Source organism: Centroberyx gerrardi, chromosome 10 (assembly GCF_048128805.1).
Source record: "Centroberyx gerrardi isolate f3 chromosome 10, fCenGer3.hap1.cur.20231027, whole genome shotgun sequence".
Lineage (NCBI taxonomy): Eukaryota > Metazoa > Chordata > Actinopteri > Beryciformes > Berycidae > Centroberyx > Centroberyx gerrardi.
Window position 1 is genome coordinate 3,614,590 of NC_136006.1, and position 17,389 is coordinate 3,631,978.

Below are 17,389 nucleotides of genomic sequence, written 5' to 3' on the forward strand. Positions count from 1 at the left end.
ATGTCGGTGAAATACCGCTATTCTGTACGTGTGCGCTCCTGTTTGATGGATCGCCTCCTCTGGAAGCCCGAGTGTTGAATGTGGAATTTGATGCGTCACGATGCTGCAGATGCCCCGCGGCCTTCACCGCACCTTTTCATAAGACGATGACGGACACAGATCAGTGTAATTTCTTAATCCGTCTGCTTTGAGAGCCAAGTGTTAGATAACTGCCAGTCAGACTTAACATGTTACTCAGATTAAATGATTAAGTCTTAAGGCAGCGCATGAAATGTTGACATCTTGGTGCTCTCAGGCAAAGACAGACTTCTTTCCTATCACTGTCAGCCGATTCAATGTCTGCCATTTTTTTTCAACGGACCAGGTACATAAAGGTCTCTGTATCCTGGATAGACATTACTGCCATCCTTTGTTCCTCCCACAATGCAACACGAAACCAGAGTTTAGGAAGTGTGGAATGAGGGTTGAATGATACTGCTGGTTATTTTCGGGGTTCCCACAAGCTCTGGAAGTCCTGGAAAGTTTGTGGATTTGAGAAAAAAATAAAACGACTCCCTAAAAGTTTTTGAAAATGAATGGATGGCCAAAATTCATCCATATGCCTCAGTTACTTAGCTGCAGTTTTAAAATTTATGATTTCACCATTTGAGGCCAAATGAGGCCTCGTGATGTCTAAGTTTGACTAAGTTTGTGTCATGTCAAGTTATTGAAAAGTCGTTGAATTTGATGTCCAAGTGAGTGTGGCAACCTCGTGTTTTGCTTGATATTGTGATCATGATTAGTAATCACAATTATTTATCTCAAACAAACTTATTTTATTGTAGAAAATTCATTTTTGGCTCTTGTTTATTTTGCTGGCAGCCCAGTATGAGTAGTGTGGATTTTTGCTGAATTGACCTTAAGGAGCTAATGGAGTTAATGGAGTTAGAAATGCAAGTCTGTCATTACAGCTGACTGCTGATATGTTTGTTCAGTTTCTTTTCTTTTATAGCATTTTGTGCTCTGCAAATATAGTTACCATTATCAATAATGTCTTGGTCCACTGAACCTGAACAACAGCTGATCAATTGTTGTCCTCCATGCATGAAAAAATAAAAATTCTGATTTGAGCGTTCAAATACACGGGCACATGTAGGTTACATGCTTCATATTTTGTGCCAAATATCCATGTGGTCCAGACTGGAATTGATAAAATGCGACTCCATGCAGCTTTTTGCTGTTCACACTGATTAGAAAACATCAGATCTGAGTCACATGAGAGGGGACAGTCGGAATTGGGACACTTTAAGCTGCAGTGTGAACGGAGCCTTCGATATTTCTTGTCACTAACCTCCTGCTCCTTGTCGCCTCCTGTGGCCGCACACAGCAACAACGGCGCGAGCGGGAGATGAGGAGGCAGCAGGAGCGCGAGCAGCGCCGCCGCGAGCAGGAGGAGAAAAGACGCGTCGAGGAGATGGAGCGACGCCGAAAAGAGGAAGAGGAACGCAGGAGGGCCGAGGAAGAGAAGAGGAGGGCCGACCGTGAACAGGTAGGAGCCAGGAGCAGATCCACCTGACAGAAGTCAGGTGTCTCTATCGGGATTTTTCATGTGTTTGCTACCCGTGCACCTGAGTTAAGCTGTTAGATCTAGTTGTCTGGTCCGTTAAACGTCCCCAAACACAACAAGATGTACACTTTGTACACTTCCCACTTCATCTCAGGGTTTTCTACCTGGAGGTTTTTGCAGACAAGATGCGATTTGGTCTGGTATTGAACTCCCGGGGGCGGGGCGGGCTGTGTTTGATTGACAGGAGTACATCCGTCGTCAATTGGAAGAGGAACAAAGGCACCTAGAGATCTTGCAGCAGCAGTTGCTTCATGAGCAGGCCATGCTGTTGGTGAGTGTTTGCTTCCACACTATAAACCTGGGACAATCTGATCTTTTTTTAGGAGGGAAAACTAGAAATGTCTCCCTCTTTCTGTCGTTTATGTTTTGTCAGAGTGAAATAGAGAATTCTCCCTCTTCCTCTCATTCTCTCCCCCTCCCTCTGTCTCTTTCCTCTATTTTTTCCTCTTTCTCTGCCTTTTGCTCTCCCTCTTTCTCTAAATTTATTTCCTCAATGTTATTTCCATCAGTTTCTCTATCCCATGTCGCTGGTTTTTGAAAAATGTTTCCCCCAACTCCCAGGTTGTTAAATTTTCTAATGCAGGTACTCATTATCCCTCCGTTACACAAACTTTCCTGAATCTGTTTTTGCTTCCAATCTGAACTCAATCAAATTTTTGGGTCTAACTTATGACTGTTGTAGATCCGAAGGGAGCTGTTAAATATTGAGGTTGAAACGTAATAACCGTTCTCAGCTTTTCGCTGGGAAGTCGGGATGTTTACGGGCCCTTAGTGATGATGTCGCCAGGAAACAACTCATCCAACAGGAAGAAAGGGTTTCCCCTGTTTTCTTTCCAGATGTTCCAGGTTTCGCGGAGGACAGGGGTTCTGGTTATTTGTGGGGTTTGCTTGACTTGATGCCGTTTCATTGTTAATGGACTCTGTTCCTCCTGGGGTTATGAAGGATACTCAAATAATGAAAGGATATGACCACTCATATCCCTCCTTCCACGCTTCACACCATCACTTTGTCATTGTCTCATCACTTCCCACACCACCATCATCATTCAGAAACGTCAGGCTAAAATACATTTTTCCTTTACATCATGATTGGCTTTCACACTTGGATAGAGTCATAGCTAGTTTCAAGTATTCAAACATTTGCTTTGGCTAAATTGCTTTGGTTAAAATAAAGATAATTACACACGTTTGAGCCAACGCACTCTTGCCTTACATGGATAAAACCTCTGGCGATAAGCTACAAAACAATAAACTTGTAAAAATCATTGCTGTGTGTACAGTGGTGTAATTACCACTGACACAATTCAACTGTTGTAACAGACATGCAGTTACATTTTTGCAAAACTACACAGCTCTCCAAAAAGGAGCTCATATTATTAAACTGCATGTACCTTAATGCTTGCCTGGGCTTAGGCCCTGAACCTCTTAGTAGCACCGTTATTTTTCCCGAAAATGTTCTTGTCCATTGAGAACAATGAATAATGAAGTGATGCAATGCAAAGAAATACCAATAAATGAATAAACATTTTTACACAAGGTAATAGTTGAGGTGAAGCTTTCTAAGCACAAGTTCTAAGAACAATTGATAGATAAGATTTGACCACTATGGTTTTCAGTGTCCAACCCACGTTTGCTCCACAAGCTTGCTGTTGCTTTGCAGACGCTAAGTGACTTGTGATTATGTAGTAGCTCCAAATTACACCTAGCATCTCACCGTGGTGATATGATGATCAGCATTATTATTGTGTATTTGCACTGACCACATCAGTGCTGTAGAGAAGGAGCTGGTTAGTACTGTTGCCTCACAGCAAGAAGGACCTTTCCTGTGTGGAGTTTGCATGTTCTCCCTGCGTTTGCGTGGGTTTCCTCCGGTTTGCTCCCACAGTCCAAACACATGCAGGTCAGGTGGATTGGAGACTCTAAATTGCCCATAGGTACGGATGTTTGTGGATCCCAGGGAGAATAGCGGTCGCTGAGGTGTCAGCTAACGGAGACATTGATAAAAGAATAAAGAATAAAAGAGAAGCAATATGGTGTCAATAGTGCAACCTGCCCAAAGTCTTTCTATCAGTGGCTCTGGCTCAACTTCCCCCTCCCTGTACTCAGGAGTATAAATGGCGGGAGCTTGAGGAGCAGCGCCAAGCCCAGAAGCTCCAGAAACAGCTGCAGCAGGAACAGGCCTACCTGCTGTCGCTCCAGCAACACAAGCCCCTGGATGGTAGCAAACCAGCCCAGCAACAGAGCGCCAAACCTCCCCAGAACCTCGAACAGGACAGGGCAAAACACCCGCAGAACCTCGAACCGGACAGGGCAAAGCACCCCCAGAACCTCGAATCGGACAGGGCAAAGCACCCGCAGAACCTTGAACCAGACAAGGCAAAGCACCCGCAGAACCTTGAACCAGACAAGGCAAAGCATCCGCAGAACATTGAATCAGACAGGGCAAAGCACCCGCAGAACCTTGATCCGGACAGGGCAAAGCACCCGCAGAACTTTGATCTGGACAGGGCAAAGCACCCGCAGAACCTTGATCCGGACAGGGCAAAGCACCCGCAGAACTTTGATCTGGACAGGGCAAAGGACCCGCAGAACTTCGTTCCGGACAGGCCAAAGCACCCACAGAACTTTGATCCGGACAGGCCAAAGCACCCACAGAACTTTGATCCGGACAGGGCAAAGCACCCGCAGAACCTTGAACCGGACAGGGCAAAGCACCCGCAGAACCTTGAACCGGACAGGGCAAAGCACCCACAGAACCTCGAATCGGACAGGGAGAAGCCCACGCAGAACCTCGATCCGGACACGGCAAAGGACCTGCAGAACGTTGACTTCGAGAGGACCAAGTCCCCACAAAATCAGAGTCTGGAGAAAACGACAGACACCAAGCTACCGGTCCCTGAACTCCAAGGCCCCGCCCCTGACTCTGAGCCAATCAGAGAGGTGAACCCTCGCAGCTCGCTGCCGTGATACTGACCGCTGTAGAATGCTTCCTCTGCTTGTGTGTACTCACTCCCGCTGCTCTCGGGTGTGCTGTCTGTACATGGTGATGGCTAGCTGCTGGTGTGGGGATGCCATTTGCTTTGTAGCCTAGCTAACTGAGCAGAATTCATCAAGGTCTCTTTCCAAACTCTTTATCCAATAGTAAAACAGGTCCACGATACAGCTTTAGTCCAATTTTCAAACAACGGCTGGCCTCCTTCATAATCAAGTCTAGATGACTTGGCTCTTCTGACCAAAAGACAACAACCAATATGCCCTCTACAATAAGCCCACAAAATATTTCTCCAAATTTAGAATTCCTCAAAATCCATCCAATTTAAGAAAAAGAGAATTGCTGCCCATTGTTATTCTCCTCCAGCGCTAATAAAAATACACAAAAGATCCTAACACCTCTTAAATATCCTCGCGTTTTGAAGTCAAAAATTAAAAATATTATGTTTTCGTTTATTTGCACATACAAAAAATACAAATTGTGCATATGAGACAAAGAAACTCCAAGGGGCTTTTCGAAATGTCTTTTCCCCAAAGAAAAGGCGAAAAGAACATAGAAACAGGTGAATTGGGCTCCGAAACTAAATGCATGCTGTCATGTGTTACCGAATTCATTTTGAACATGGTAACAAGTTGGATTGATTTGAACTGCCCTGTGAGATTTTGTATTTAGGGCTGCTTAACTTCCTCTGAGTAATTCAGTCACCACCATCATATTTTGTCCCCACCAACACATTCATTCTCGCTTCTTCATGGCTCCCACTTTAAAACATATACATTTAATATCGGGGATAGTGTACAGGTAATTTTCCAATACATATGCATTCTCCCTACGAATGCATGAACCCAATTTCCCTACAGGGATCATTTAAGTTTCATCTTATTTTAAGAAGTTTACTTGGCATAGCCTATATCCAATATCCTATATTCTATACATTGGCATATATCTTACATTCTGTATCCTGTATATTGCTATATATTTTACATGGTCTTTACATTGGCCTATAAGTGGTGTTTCTAGAAAACGCCTTGACATAATTTGACTTTTTCCCAAACTCCTACAGAGAGCGTTTTCCTCCTGCCTGAACCACTTTGAAGAAACAGTTTACTGTGAACTACTCCCCTTTAGCGAGGGCACTTCTGCTATTCTAATTAGCCTCGCTGTTGCCTTGCCACCATGCTAATGACTTACTAAGATATAGAGCCGTCTCATTAGTCCTCAGTGTGAATCCCTGTCTCTCTTTCTGACACCCTGCTGTTCCCATTTCGCACCCGGTGGGAGAGGAAAGGCAGGAATTTATAAGCCAAACCTGGTAGCACCTGATGGACCAAACAGTATTTGCATATGATTCTTGGTGTTTGTTTTAAGATGGTTGGAGTACCAGGTGGGTGGGGTTTGCTACATAGGACAGTGCAACAAATGTCAGAAAGTTCAGATGATCAAAGGAATTTAGTTGAAAGTGTAGGTGATGAAACACATCCTCTGGCGGCCATATTGGAGGTCCTCAGCTCTAGGCAAACCGTGGCTGTGAACAGCTGGTTGTTTGGCCATGTCCACTGATCCATCTGATTGATTTTGTGTTTAGATAATGTCAGCTTGTTAGCTAGCTAACCACAGTATCTGGTCAGCTAACCATCTAGTAGCAGCTAGTGTTAGCATGTCCACATTAACATCAGTGTGTTTGCTGGCTAGTTAGCTAGCTAACAGTTTGTTCAGGTTAACTGAGCTGACTCTTCTCAAGCTACAACTCAGAGTGTTTTGGAGTAGAGACTAGGGCTAAAGACAAGACAGTTTACTGTGTCACAGTAACCAAATCCACCTTATCACACTATTCACTTTTACAGTTGATCTACAGCCACATGACACCGTCTTTTTTTTTGTCATATATTTAGCCTTTACTTATGCACAGCCAATTTTCCACTGGTCCTCCATGATGGCGCCAGCTAGGAGATTTGTGATGCAACTGTAAAGTGTCTATACTTTTCTGTGAATGACAACTTACCTGACACTATCTGAAGTGCGCTGATGCGTTAAACCTCACCCATCTGGTACTTAAACTAAAGAATATGCCAAGAATTATCTGCAAATGCTGTTTGACCAGGTGTGATATGGAGTAGAGAAGACATGGATGCGACAGTATGTGGAAGCCCTGGAGAAGATGGGAATCTAGATTTCAGACATGCTTTTTTCTTCTGAGGCCTGACCTGTAGCTGTTCCCCCTCATGCATTAATCCTGCATCTATCCTGAACTGGTACTGTATAATAATGTACTGTACTCCAGTTTGTCTCACCAAACCATTCCCTGTAATTTGCCACTGCTGAAAATAGAGCAAAAGTTGATTTCATTATACAGTTCCTCTTAGGGACGGAGCCAGACTGCATCAGTGGCTCAGAAACGATGAAAAAGGGTCTTTTTCTGTTCCGTGACACATTTCACCACACTGCCTCTTCTGATTCAATATATTCTTTTAAATTCTGGAGACAGTGTTAATATTTAATCCACTGTGAAAAAAAGGGTTGTCCTTGAATGCATCTTTAATTTGGATTTCCGTAGCTTGAGATGTCAGGAGCTCCAGCAAAGCTTCTGTGTTTTCAGAGTATTTTACATATTCATACAGTGCTACAGGGCCATAATTCAGCTACTATGTTCCCAAATTGCATGTAAAATCTTTAGTGTAACAAGACCTTAATTGAGCTACTATGTTCCCATATTATGTTTAATATTCATGTAGTTTTACAAGACCATTATTCAGCTATCTTCCCAAATTATATGTATTATTCATATAGCCTAACAAGACCCTAATCAAGACTGAAATGTTCCCAAATTACATCGTGGGCTGAGAGCGAAACGGGGCACAAGTGACATTTTCCTCATTTTATAGCACAGCAAAAAACAAAACTTTACATGATTGGATCTTTTTTTATTGAGAACATAACATAGGAACCATTTATACTTTTACAGCAATTAAGATTCCAAAAACTGGTATTCAATAAAAAGCTATAAAAAGCTATGAAGTGTAGTTATGCCCTTTTTGCACCAAATTTAATACATTTAATCAAAAAGTCTTTCAGGATTTCCCCTTTATTTGAATATTGTTTGATGACAAATGTGTTCTTTTGACCATCAGATAGCTTTCCAATGATAAATAAAACAAATTTTCAGCCAAAATGTCTATTCCCTCTGTAGCTCAGTGGGTAGGAGGTTGGGGGTTCAATTCCCTCTGGGACCAGCCATGCTAAAAAAGAATGGATTCATGCTACTGTAATGCGCTTTGGATAACCAAAGTGCACATGGCACAATTAATATGTTAAAAGGGTTCCCGCAGTCCTTGAAAATTCTTGCAAGTTTGTGAATTTGAGGAAAAATAAGACCTTGAAAGTTTTGAAAATGAATGAAAATACTTGAATTTAATATAACTGGCGCCCCTTTTCAAACAAAACCCCCTCAATACGTAAATCAGTGTCCTGGACCTCGATGTGTGTCGTAACCTCTCTGTCTTTTTTTACTGTCACGTGAAAAATGCATGACACTCTTTGCTGGTCGTAGTGCCTAGTGATGTCATCCTAGCAGGATTGTGGGAATAATAATAACGCTGTAGCAACAACAACGGCAGCGCTGCCCTTCACAGAGCGCTGTGTTGTTCCCGCTGTGTGTCTGCACCACTGATGACTTTCTGATCTGCTGGAACACAGCGTCTCTGCTCCGCGGGGGGAAACTAACAAACCGTAGCGCCTGATGGCTTCTGTCCACTCACCGCTCCTCTGTGACGTCTGTGTGTGTCCTTACACACTCCGCTGTGTCCTCAAACCACTACTAATGCTGCTGCCTGTGTGTGTGTGTGTGTGTGTGTGTGTGTGTGTGTGTGTGTCTGTGTCCTTGTGTGCTTGCTTCTCTTTCTGTTTGTATGTGTCTGTCTGTGTGTCTGTCTCCTTGCTGTGTGTGTGTGTGTGTGTGTGTGTGTGTGTGTGTGTTTTGAATGTGTTTCCTTGCCGTGTGTGTTTACCTCTGTGTCTGTGTATCCTTACTGTGTCTGTGTGTTTGTGTGTGTGTTTGGGTATGTGTCTCCTTGCCGTGTGTGTGCGTTTGTGTACATGTGCATATATGTGTGTGTGTGTGTGTGTGTGTGTGTGTTACTGCATATGTGTCTATGTCCTTGCCATGTGTTTGTGTGTGTCTGTGTGTGTGTGTATGTCCTATGTCTATTTCTGTGTCTGTGTATGCGTCTCCTTGCCCTATGTGTGTGTGTGTCCTTGCCCTGTGTGTGTGTGTCCTTGCCCTGTGTGTGTGTGTGTGTGTGTGTGTGTGTGTGTGTGTGTGTGTGTGTGTGTGTGTGTGTTCCCCAGGCCGATGAGCGGTACCGTAAGAACATCCAGGGTTCTCCCCAGGCGGCGCAGACCAAACCCCAGCAGCCGCCGGTGCCGCCCCGCTCCGAGTCTTCCTACCCCAACGGGAACTCGGCCTCCGACGCGCCCGCCATGCACCGGCCCGTGGAGCCACAGGTAACCACGGCAACCCCAAACCCCCCACACCCAAACCCCAACGCGTTCTTCCTCCTTTACTTTCAAGGCCGTCGTATATGGGCAACATTTTGACTCAAGGTCTGGTGGGCGGTTTTTGCCGATAGTTGTTTTCTTTTTTCACGATAAATTTTGCGGTCTTGTAGCTTGATGGGTAGAGCGAGGCACGCTGCCGGGGTTGGGGGTTCAATTCCTACTGGGGCCGCCCATGCTGAAAATGAACAGATCCATGGTGGTACTGTAATCCACTTTGGATTACGGCGTCCACCACATGGCATAGTGTTAAAAATGTAAAAAATTATGTATTATTTGTTAACCAGTGTCCGAAATAAACATCCAAGCACCGAATGCTGCTTTTGAAACAACATGTGAAAGCCTCGGGTGAATACAGTCTTTGGCCTTTGCCTGTTCTCAAACTTTGTCCCTGCTGGCCACCGTACTCTCTCTCTCTGATTATGAGCCAATCAAATCAAACCAAAACAATGGCTCCATATCAAACAGGCTTGATTGGCTGCCTGTTTCTCTGCTGTCTTAGTGGTTAACCAGCCTAACATTAGTAGAAACTTCACATTATTACCATATGGTGACACACAGCAGGTGTTAGGCAACTGAAAAGAACAACATTTAAAAAAGATCCATTGTATAAGCCTAGTGAGCAATTTTTTTTATCTTTTTATTGAATGTTTCACACAGTATCTGATTCTACACATTGAATAGCATTAACAGGTAGGGTGACATATTTCTATGAAAATGTATATTAATTATTTTGTCCTGGAAAAAATAGGTTCATTTTTTAGTTTACCATCCCTTGGCAGGTGAGCCAAAAAGTAAATTTCGGACACCGGTTATAACTCACTGAATTATCCACATTCATTTTCGTCCAAGTTGTCGTATCTGTGGCAATATTTCCCACCTCCGTTGCCTCTAGAAGTTGCCCGTCTGTTTGTGCCTTTTCTGTTTATTCTCCTGACATAAACTGTCTCATTAAGGATTTCTGTTTGTTTCAGGTGATTTTCAAAAGACTAAACTCTTTGTTCTCACGCTCTTGTCTGGGAGTCTCATTAGTGTTTATCCTCTTGATCTGAAGTCGATGGCTTCACTCTGCTTCTCTTCACTTTCTTTCTCCCTCAAATGTGTTTCCACTCCTTTAGGTTGTTTCATCTGGAAAATGGATCCAACTTTCTGCCGTTGTTGAACTTCTTCAGACAGGGTTGTCATCAATTCTCTTTGAATTCACTCATTTGAAATCGTAAATTGTGAAACTGCATTTAATCTACAAGCTAATGAAAGAATGCAAATTTTCACAGGAGAGAAGAGAAGAGCTTTTTATAGCAGCACACAGCTAATGGTGGTTTATGGGAATGTTATTATTATTTTTTCATCTGAAAGAAATCTTCCCTTTGATTGAATTGATTGCAATGAAAAGGAATTGATCCCAACCCTGATTATCTTTCTCCTGTGATTAACAGTTTGATTGACAGGTTTCTCCTCCCACTCATCGAGGCGAACAAGAGCACTTTCAGCAAATGTCTAATTATTACAAAATCAGACACTGTTTTTTTCCAAGTGTGCATACGTGTGTGTGTGTGTGTGTGTGAACATGAGAGAAGTTTGTCAGTTGGTATTTTGAGCGTTTTGCGGTCCGTCCTCCAGGTAGCCGTTCATTGTGAGCTGGTGATTAAAGCATTCATAATTCATACTCGCACAGACTTCAGCGGGGCGACTCAGGCGGTGTTACTCATCTCTCCAGCGGAGGATTCACCCCGCTAAGCAGGAATAATCACAGTTCATCAAAGTCAATCTGTTTTGAATATGTCACACAGATTAAATTATATAAAAAAGATGCTCGAACTTGGTAAAAGCGGGTTGAGGGGGTTTGCGATGGCGTTAATTCAATGGTGCATTATGAAGCTTCTGCCATTATGTTAGAAGTGGATTAGTCAGTTTTGTCTCATTAGCTGCGAGTCATTAGGCTCAAATGTGACGCCGTGTGTTGACATGTGCTCACTCGACTGCAAATACTTTACTGTGTACTGAATCAGAGATGGATGGCTTCACTTCAAGGCCTGCTGATTAGGGCTGCACAGTTAATAAAAACAAAGAGAAAATCGCAATATGAACTACAATTTCCAAACTGCAAGAGGCTACAATTATTTTATCAGAGTGGTTGCTGCTCAAAATGATATTCTGCTGCTGAGCACAACTTCTGGCCTATAAATTAAATTGCACATTTAAAAAAAAAAAAACTTGTTTCCTCTTTGCTGAAAACTCTAAAATATTGAGAAAAAAAATCTGTGTCTGTATACTGTATTGCAGTTTATATCGTAATTGCAATATCCAGGAAAATAATTGATTATTTGTCAATATTGTGCAGCCCTACTTGTGATGGTGGATTGAATATGAATTGGTGACACGTTCAGGGACTCGTCGAGGTTAGTAGGAGTGGTGAGCTGGATGTTGGAGAAGTGGGCATGTGATCGGAAAGTCGCTGGTTCAAACCCGCGATCGCTGGAGGGAAAGTGAAGTGGAGCTGCACAGCGGCCAGCAGCAGAAGACTGTGGTTCCACTGGGCAGCTCACTGTGCGAATGTGTTGAACTGTGTGAATGTGCAGCAGGCTGTGAACGTGTGAATGAATGTGAAGATGCTTTAAAAACGCCGTGGGTGCTCAGTCAACCCTCCCTCGATACACAACGGTTAAAAAAAAAACCACTCAGTCTTCATGTTTGCTGCCACCGTTCCTAAAATCCACGAATGCACGCATGCTGTGTTAAGTGTATGCGGTCATGTGTACATGTATGTTACTGTATTCACATTATGTTTGCATGCCAGCCTGTGTTCATGCCTCGTTAATGCAATTCATGTCCATGCTCAGTATTGGTGGTGAGACTGAGTCCTCCTGAGGCCCGAAATGGGTGAAACTGTCATGTGATCTCACTCTAACAGTTAATGACAGCGCCCAAGTCCAGCGTCACATATCGTTCATGTCATGAAAACTGGATGGGAGACAACACTTAAAACACTGAGATGGTTCTCTTTAAAATGTTTTATCCAAATTTAATATTTTACCTGAACAACTCAGAGCTTTTTTAAATGATTTACCATGCAGTACCATGAGACATTTAGGAAGATTTAAGAGTTGTTGAATGCTCATGTCCTCGGAGAACATATCATCATATCATTTCATATTGTAATCAACCTATTATGACAGTGTTGAAGTAAGACCCTGTTGGTTTCATCCAATAGGCCTTTTCATCCTTAAATGAATCAAACCAGATGATTGCTAGCAGTGATTCAAAATGGCCGTAGTCTGGCGTCAAATCAAAGGACTGAGTCAACATCGACAGCTTCAACTATTTTTGTCTCAGGCTCCACTCAGCCTCCTTCCTCCAATCCCCTCTCTGTGCCTTCTGTTGTTGTTACAGTCTTGTTGAAGTTGTTTGCTTCCCCCTGTTTCACTCTCAGAAAACAAAGTACAGCATGATACCTTTTGTTGCTTGGGCTGCACCTTCTCTTCTATCAGTTGGTCACTAAAATCTAAAATACTGATCAGAATAAAGAGCGAACGTTGTCAGGTTTTGTCCTCTTTTCCCTCGCTGCTGATCTTCCTCCCCTTTCTGCTCCTCTAAAAGGTACAGCCTCAGTGACAACAGGTACAAGTGTGTGTACCTTTTTTTTGTGAGAGTGTTCCTTCCCATCCCTTCCCATCGCACTCGAAAGACTAGGGGGGCCTTTTGGGGGTTCTTCTAAGATCTAAACCAGTCGTTCTCACCTATGATCCATTGACGCCCAAGAGTCTGCAGGTTTTCATTCCAAACAAAAACAACCCCAGCTGATTTCTCCGATCAGTTCCTCCTCTCTGGCTGAATGTTGCAAATCAGTGACATCATCTGCTGTGGTTTTTATCGTTGGAGTGGAAACCAGCAGACTCTTGGGCGTCAATGGAAAACAGTTGAGAACCACTGATGGGGAGAACAATAAGCACCTCAGGGTTCCTCGTACAAAGGTTACCTCGAAGGACCTGCATATCGTCGCTGTCCAGTGAAAACCTGGTATCCCCCAAACTGTCAACTTTTGAGGAACCAAGAAAGCCGGCCTTGTTTTCATCTCGACCACCAGGACTTTTTGAGTTTATCCAGTGGGGTTTTCAAAGAGCCTCATGAGATCGAGGGTGGTAGCATTCTCTCAACCCATAGAGGAGCATGTAGTCCTTCAACTGAAATCAAAACCTAAAAATTACCTATACCTAAAAAAATATATACTAGGAATATTCCTTGCCAGCCACGTCGGATATGTATGAGGAAGTAAAGCCATGAATTCCCCAAAGAAAAACCCCACGCGTTGGGGATGAAGACCAGTTCTTGGTCGATAAGCGTTGGTCGCTGATTTAATTATGTAGCCACTATAATAAAGGCTTTTTACCTTTTTTGTACCTGCAGACTGAGTTTTCTTTGGGGAATTCATGCCTTTACTTCCTCATCTGACGTGAGTGGCAAGGGATATCCCTAGTATATATATTTTTAGGTATTGTTGTACCCGCCAACTGCAGAGCTCCTGTTTCTGCTGTTCTCTATTACTTCAGATCCAAGAAGCGCTCCTTTCTTCTTTTCTCAAGATGAAAATGACCACGGCTGGAGTTAGGCTGGAGGTTTTCGCAGGACAACAGCGATATGTTAGAGCTTCACGGAGGTGTTCGTGAAACCTTTATGAAGGGGTTCCTCAAGGAGGGGCTCCCTTATGGTTGCAATCTGAAGAACCCCTTAAAAGTTCCTCAAAGCCCCTGTCAGAGTGCATGCAGACTGACTCCTCCCCCCTGCATGTGTTCTGTTTTTGTCATCTGGAAGGTCCGCTCCCACCTGGCTGCTTTAAAGAGCAGCGGCAGCGTGGCGTCCTCGACCGCCGCTGCCTCCTCCTCCTCCGCTACCCCCCCGCCCGTCGTGTCTCAGTCTCAGCTGGCTCCTAGCTTTGCAAACCTTCACCTCCGCAACAGCCAGGAACCCCACCAACACCAACACCACCAACACCACCAACATCAACACCATCACCATCACCCTCCATCTTCATCACCATCCTCCTCATCATCAATGCCTGCACGCACTGACCCGCAGCCCCACCCCCAGCCTAGGCCCTCGGCTCACGAGCCGACCCCCACAGAGGAAGTCCCGCCCCGGGTAAGGACAGCAGGAAAGACCCCCGGTATAGACTGGTAGAAGTAGTTAGATACTAGACTCAATTTCCTGTTAATTGACCAAATAGAAAGACCTTCCTGATAACCCCAGAGACCAGACTGTTGACTTTATTACTTTAATAGCTTCCCACCCTATCAAATAATTCATTTTTTATTTGATTTTCTTTTTCAAATTATGATTAGCCAAAGTGGTGGTGCAGTAAAAGACTTGGGGAATGATATACTGCTTTAATTAAATCCACATGAAAAATCAAATAGGGTTTTTGAAATATGCAATTTGGTTGGCAGCTCTAAATCAAATGTTTCCACATAATCAAGATTCAGTGTCACTTGTCGGTTTCCTCAGGGATCAGATATTGTTCTGTACAGAATATCTGGGCAAAGAGGGAGCTGAGCTTCACTCTGCTGTGCATTGTGAATCAGTGGTACACATCGAGAAAGGTAGCTTGCGGTTATTATGAACCACAGTAATCGGTCTGTGACCTCTTCATAACCCAGCCGAGTGATGGCTGAACTGTAGGAGACGATGTTACAGTCTCTCTCTCTCTCTCTCCATCTCGTTCTCCTTTGTCTCGCAAATCTGATTCAGCCTTTTACATCCACAGAAGGATGTAAAAATAGCTGCAGATGAAGAAGAGGAAAATAAGCAAAGCAGCAGCAGGTTTTGCATTTCAGCATTCTGAAGACATTTCTTCTATAGGGCGTCGGAAGCTGTGGTAAAATGTAGGAAATGAGTAGGAAGGACGGGAAAGCTATTTGAGACTTGGAACTCTGACAAACGTGGGTAGACAGAATCCACACAGTAAAATGATAGTTCAATCTATAGAGCGAAAGTAAGTTGAACTCCACAAAAATAAACCCTCCGTTGTGAATGGAGTTGCTGCCAAGTCGTACCCACAGCCCTGTCGGACCTTAACTGTATAGTACATGCAGTTTCACTACAAAGTTAGTACATTTCTCTCAATGCAAATCCCTCTCCACAACCGTCACTTGTCACAACAATGGCAGGAGCGCACTTCATTTCAGTCTGGAAACACTGGAGCGTTTTATCACACCATGTTAGGAATGGTTGCCCCTTTCATTAACGTTAGTACTGACCGTAAGTAATTCCTTATTATCCCATACTGTAATCATGGCTTTCTGTGTTATTCATACCTAAATGATATTGGCTGCATTGACTGGGCTGTTCTGTTCTGCACTGCTGTGTTATGCTACGCTTTGGATGCTACCCGTTGTTCTTCATTGGCTTAAAACATTTCTCCTCTGACACAAACATGCAAAGCGTCACCTCGGCTGCACTGAGTTTGCGATCTTGTAGAAACACCTACCGCTATTACAAAGAAGTTCTGTGAGGATGTGTGGCTCTTCAACACGTAATATATTGTACCTCTCTTTCACTGTGGTCATGAGACAGGCGCCTGAACTACCACCTAGGAGAAAAGCTAACTCCTGACTGGTGTGATGCTTTTGCTTGTTTCTGTGGTGCTGAATTGAGTGGAATTGAAAAAGGAAATATTTTGGGGGAAGATTGCATCTTTTTGGTCTGCAAATTCACTCTCAACAACAACAGACGTTATAGAGGGCTTGTAGGTGATGTAGCTCACCCTCTGGCGGCCATATTGGAGGTCCTCGGCTCTTGAGCAACGGTGGCAGTGAACAGCTGATTGTGTTTCTACAGTATACATACAACTTGGCAGTCTCAAAAAAATGGAATAGACTCATTTCTGTTCTGTTTTTGGCAGGGATTTGATCATTTAATCACTGATCCATCTGATTGATTTTTTGTTTGGATAATGTCAGCTTGTTAGCTAGCTAGCCATAGTATCTGCTTGCTGAGTGTTTTGGAGTAGAGACTAGGACTAAAGACAAGACAGTTGTGTCCATAACCTACATTTGGAAACAAATCCATCTTGTCAGACTATTCATTTTATCTTGTTAGCTAACCATCACCGTATTGATTTCTGATTTAGCTAGCATATCTAGTGGAGGCTAGCATTAGTAGTAGCTGCATGTTAACATTTAACATTGGTTGCTTTGCTAAATTAGCCTGCTGGATAGTTGGCTAAATTAAAAAGTTCTCTGAAGGACTTCATGATGGTGCCAGCTGTGGTTGTTAGGAGGATTTGTTCAGTTTTAATCTTTTGTGTATTCGCTGCCAGTGTCAAGCACATACACGCACTCAGAGTGTGTGTGTGTGTGTGTGAGCCGGTCACTGTCTTTATGATGAAAGGTTCCTGTCAGGACCACGTCAAGGTCCCCAGTGCTGTCACGCCGAGACTCCCCTCATCACCACGGCAACGCCACGCCCAGCAACCAGGCCGTGCACCGCAACGCCGCCAGGTAAACCGCCGTTAGATTATCCTCCTGGTTTTGTTTGTTTCTTTCTTTCTTTCTTTCTTTCTCTGTCTGTCTGTTTGTCTGTCTCTCTGTCTGTCTGTCTGTCTGTCTGTCTGTCTGTCTGTCTTCCTTTCTTAATTAATAATAACATAAGGAAACACCATGTTAGTGGTTAATATCACTGAGGAGGGGCATGTATAGGGAGAATAGGGTGGGGCCTAGAATAGAGCCCTGTGGGACTCCAGGTTATATTCTAGAGGAGGAGGATGTATTACTGTATTTACTGAGACAGAGAATGTTCTATTAGAGATAAGAGCTGTAGCGGTTAGATATAAAAGATATAAAAGAACTGAAATTGCACAGTCACCCACATCAACTGTCTAAGGAAGGTCATTTGCAGCCTTCAGGAGAGCCGTCTCAGTGCTATAGTGCCAGCCTAAAACCAGTTTTACAAATGTGTTATTAAAATTCCAAAGAAGACTTGGGAAAAGAATGACTTTCTCAACAACCTTAGATAGAAAAGGAAGCTTGGAGATAGACCTAACACACACACACACACGCACACACACACACACACACACACACACACACACACAGACAGACAGAAGGCTGTAGAGGATTGTATGTCTGTACATTCAGTATACCCACTGTCTGTTGTCTTCTCCCTGTGGAGCTGTTGTCTTCATCCAGTGGGTATTGTGTGGGAGGGTTTATGTAATAGTGCTAGCTGTCTAACCTTGTGATACTTCT

At 43.6% G+C, this 17,389-nt stretch overlaps 1 protein-coding gene across 1 annotated transcript in view; it reads left to right on the forward strand.

The window, feature by feature from the left end:
* LOC139915070 (mitogen-activated protein kinase kinase kinase kinase 4) overlaps nt 1-17,389 on the forward strand; it is a 124,878-nt gene that overhangs the window by 84,508 nt on the left and 22,981 nt on the right. Inside the window, exons 13-19 of the mRNA XM_071903561.2 lie at nt 1,367-1,528; nt 1,791-1,877; nt 3,713-3,866; nt 4,353-4,546; nt 8,943-9,098; nt 13,959-14,285; nt 16,533-16,642. Of these exons, the coding sequence (XP_071759662.2) occupies nt 1,367-1,528; nt 1,791-1,877; nt 3,713-3,866; nt 4,353-4,546; nt 8,943-9,098; nt 13,959-14,285; nt 16,533-16,642 (1,190 nt within the window). The remainder of the gene's footprint in view (nt 1-1,366; nt 1,529-1,790; nt 1,878-3,712; nt 3,867-4,352; nt 4,547-8,942; nt 9,099-13,958; nt 14,286-16,532; nt 16,643-17,389) is intronic.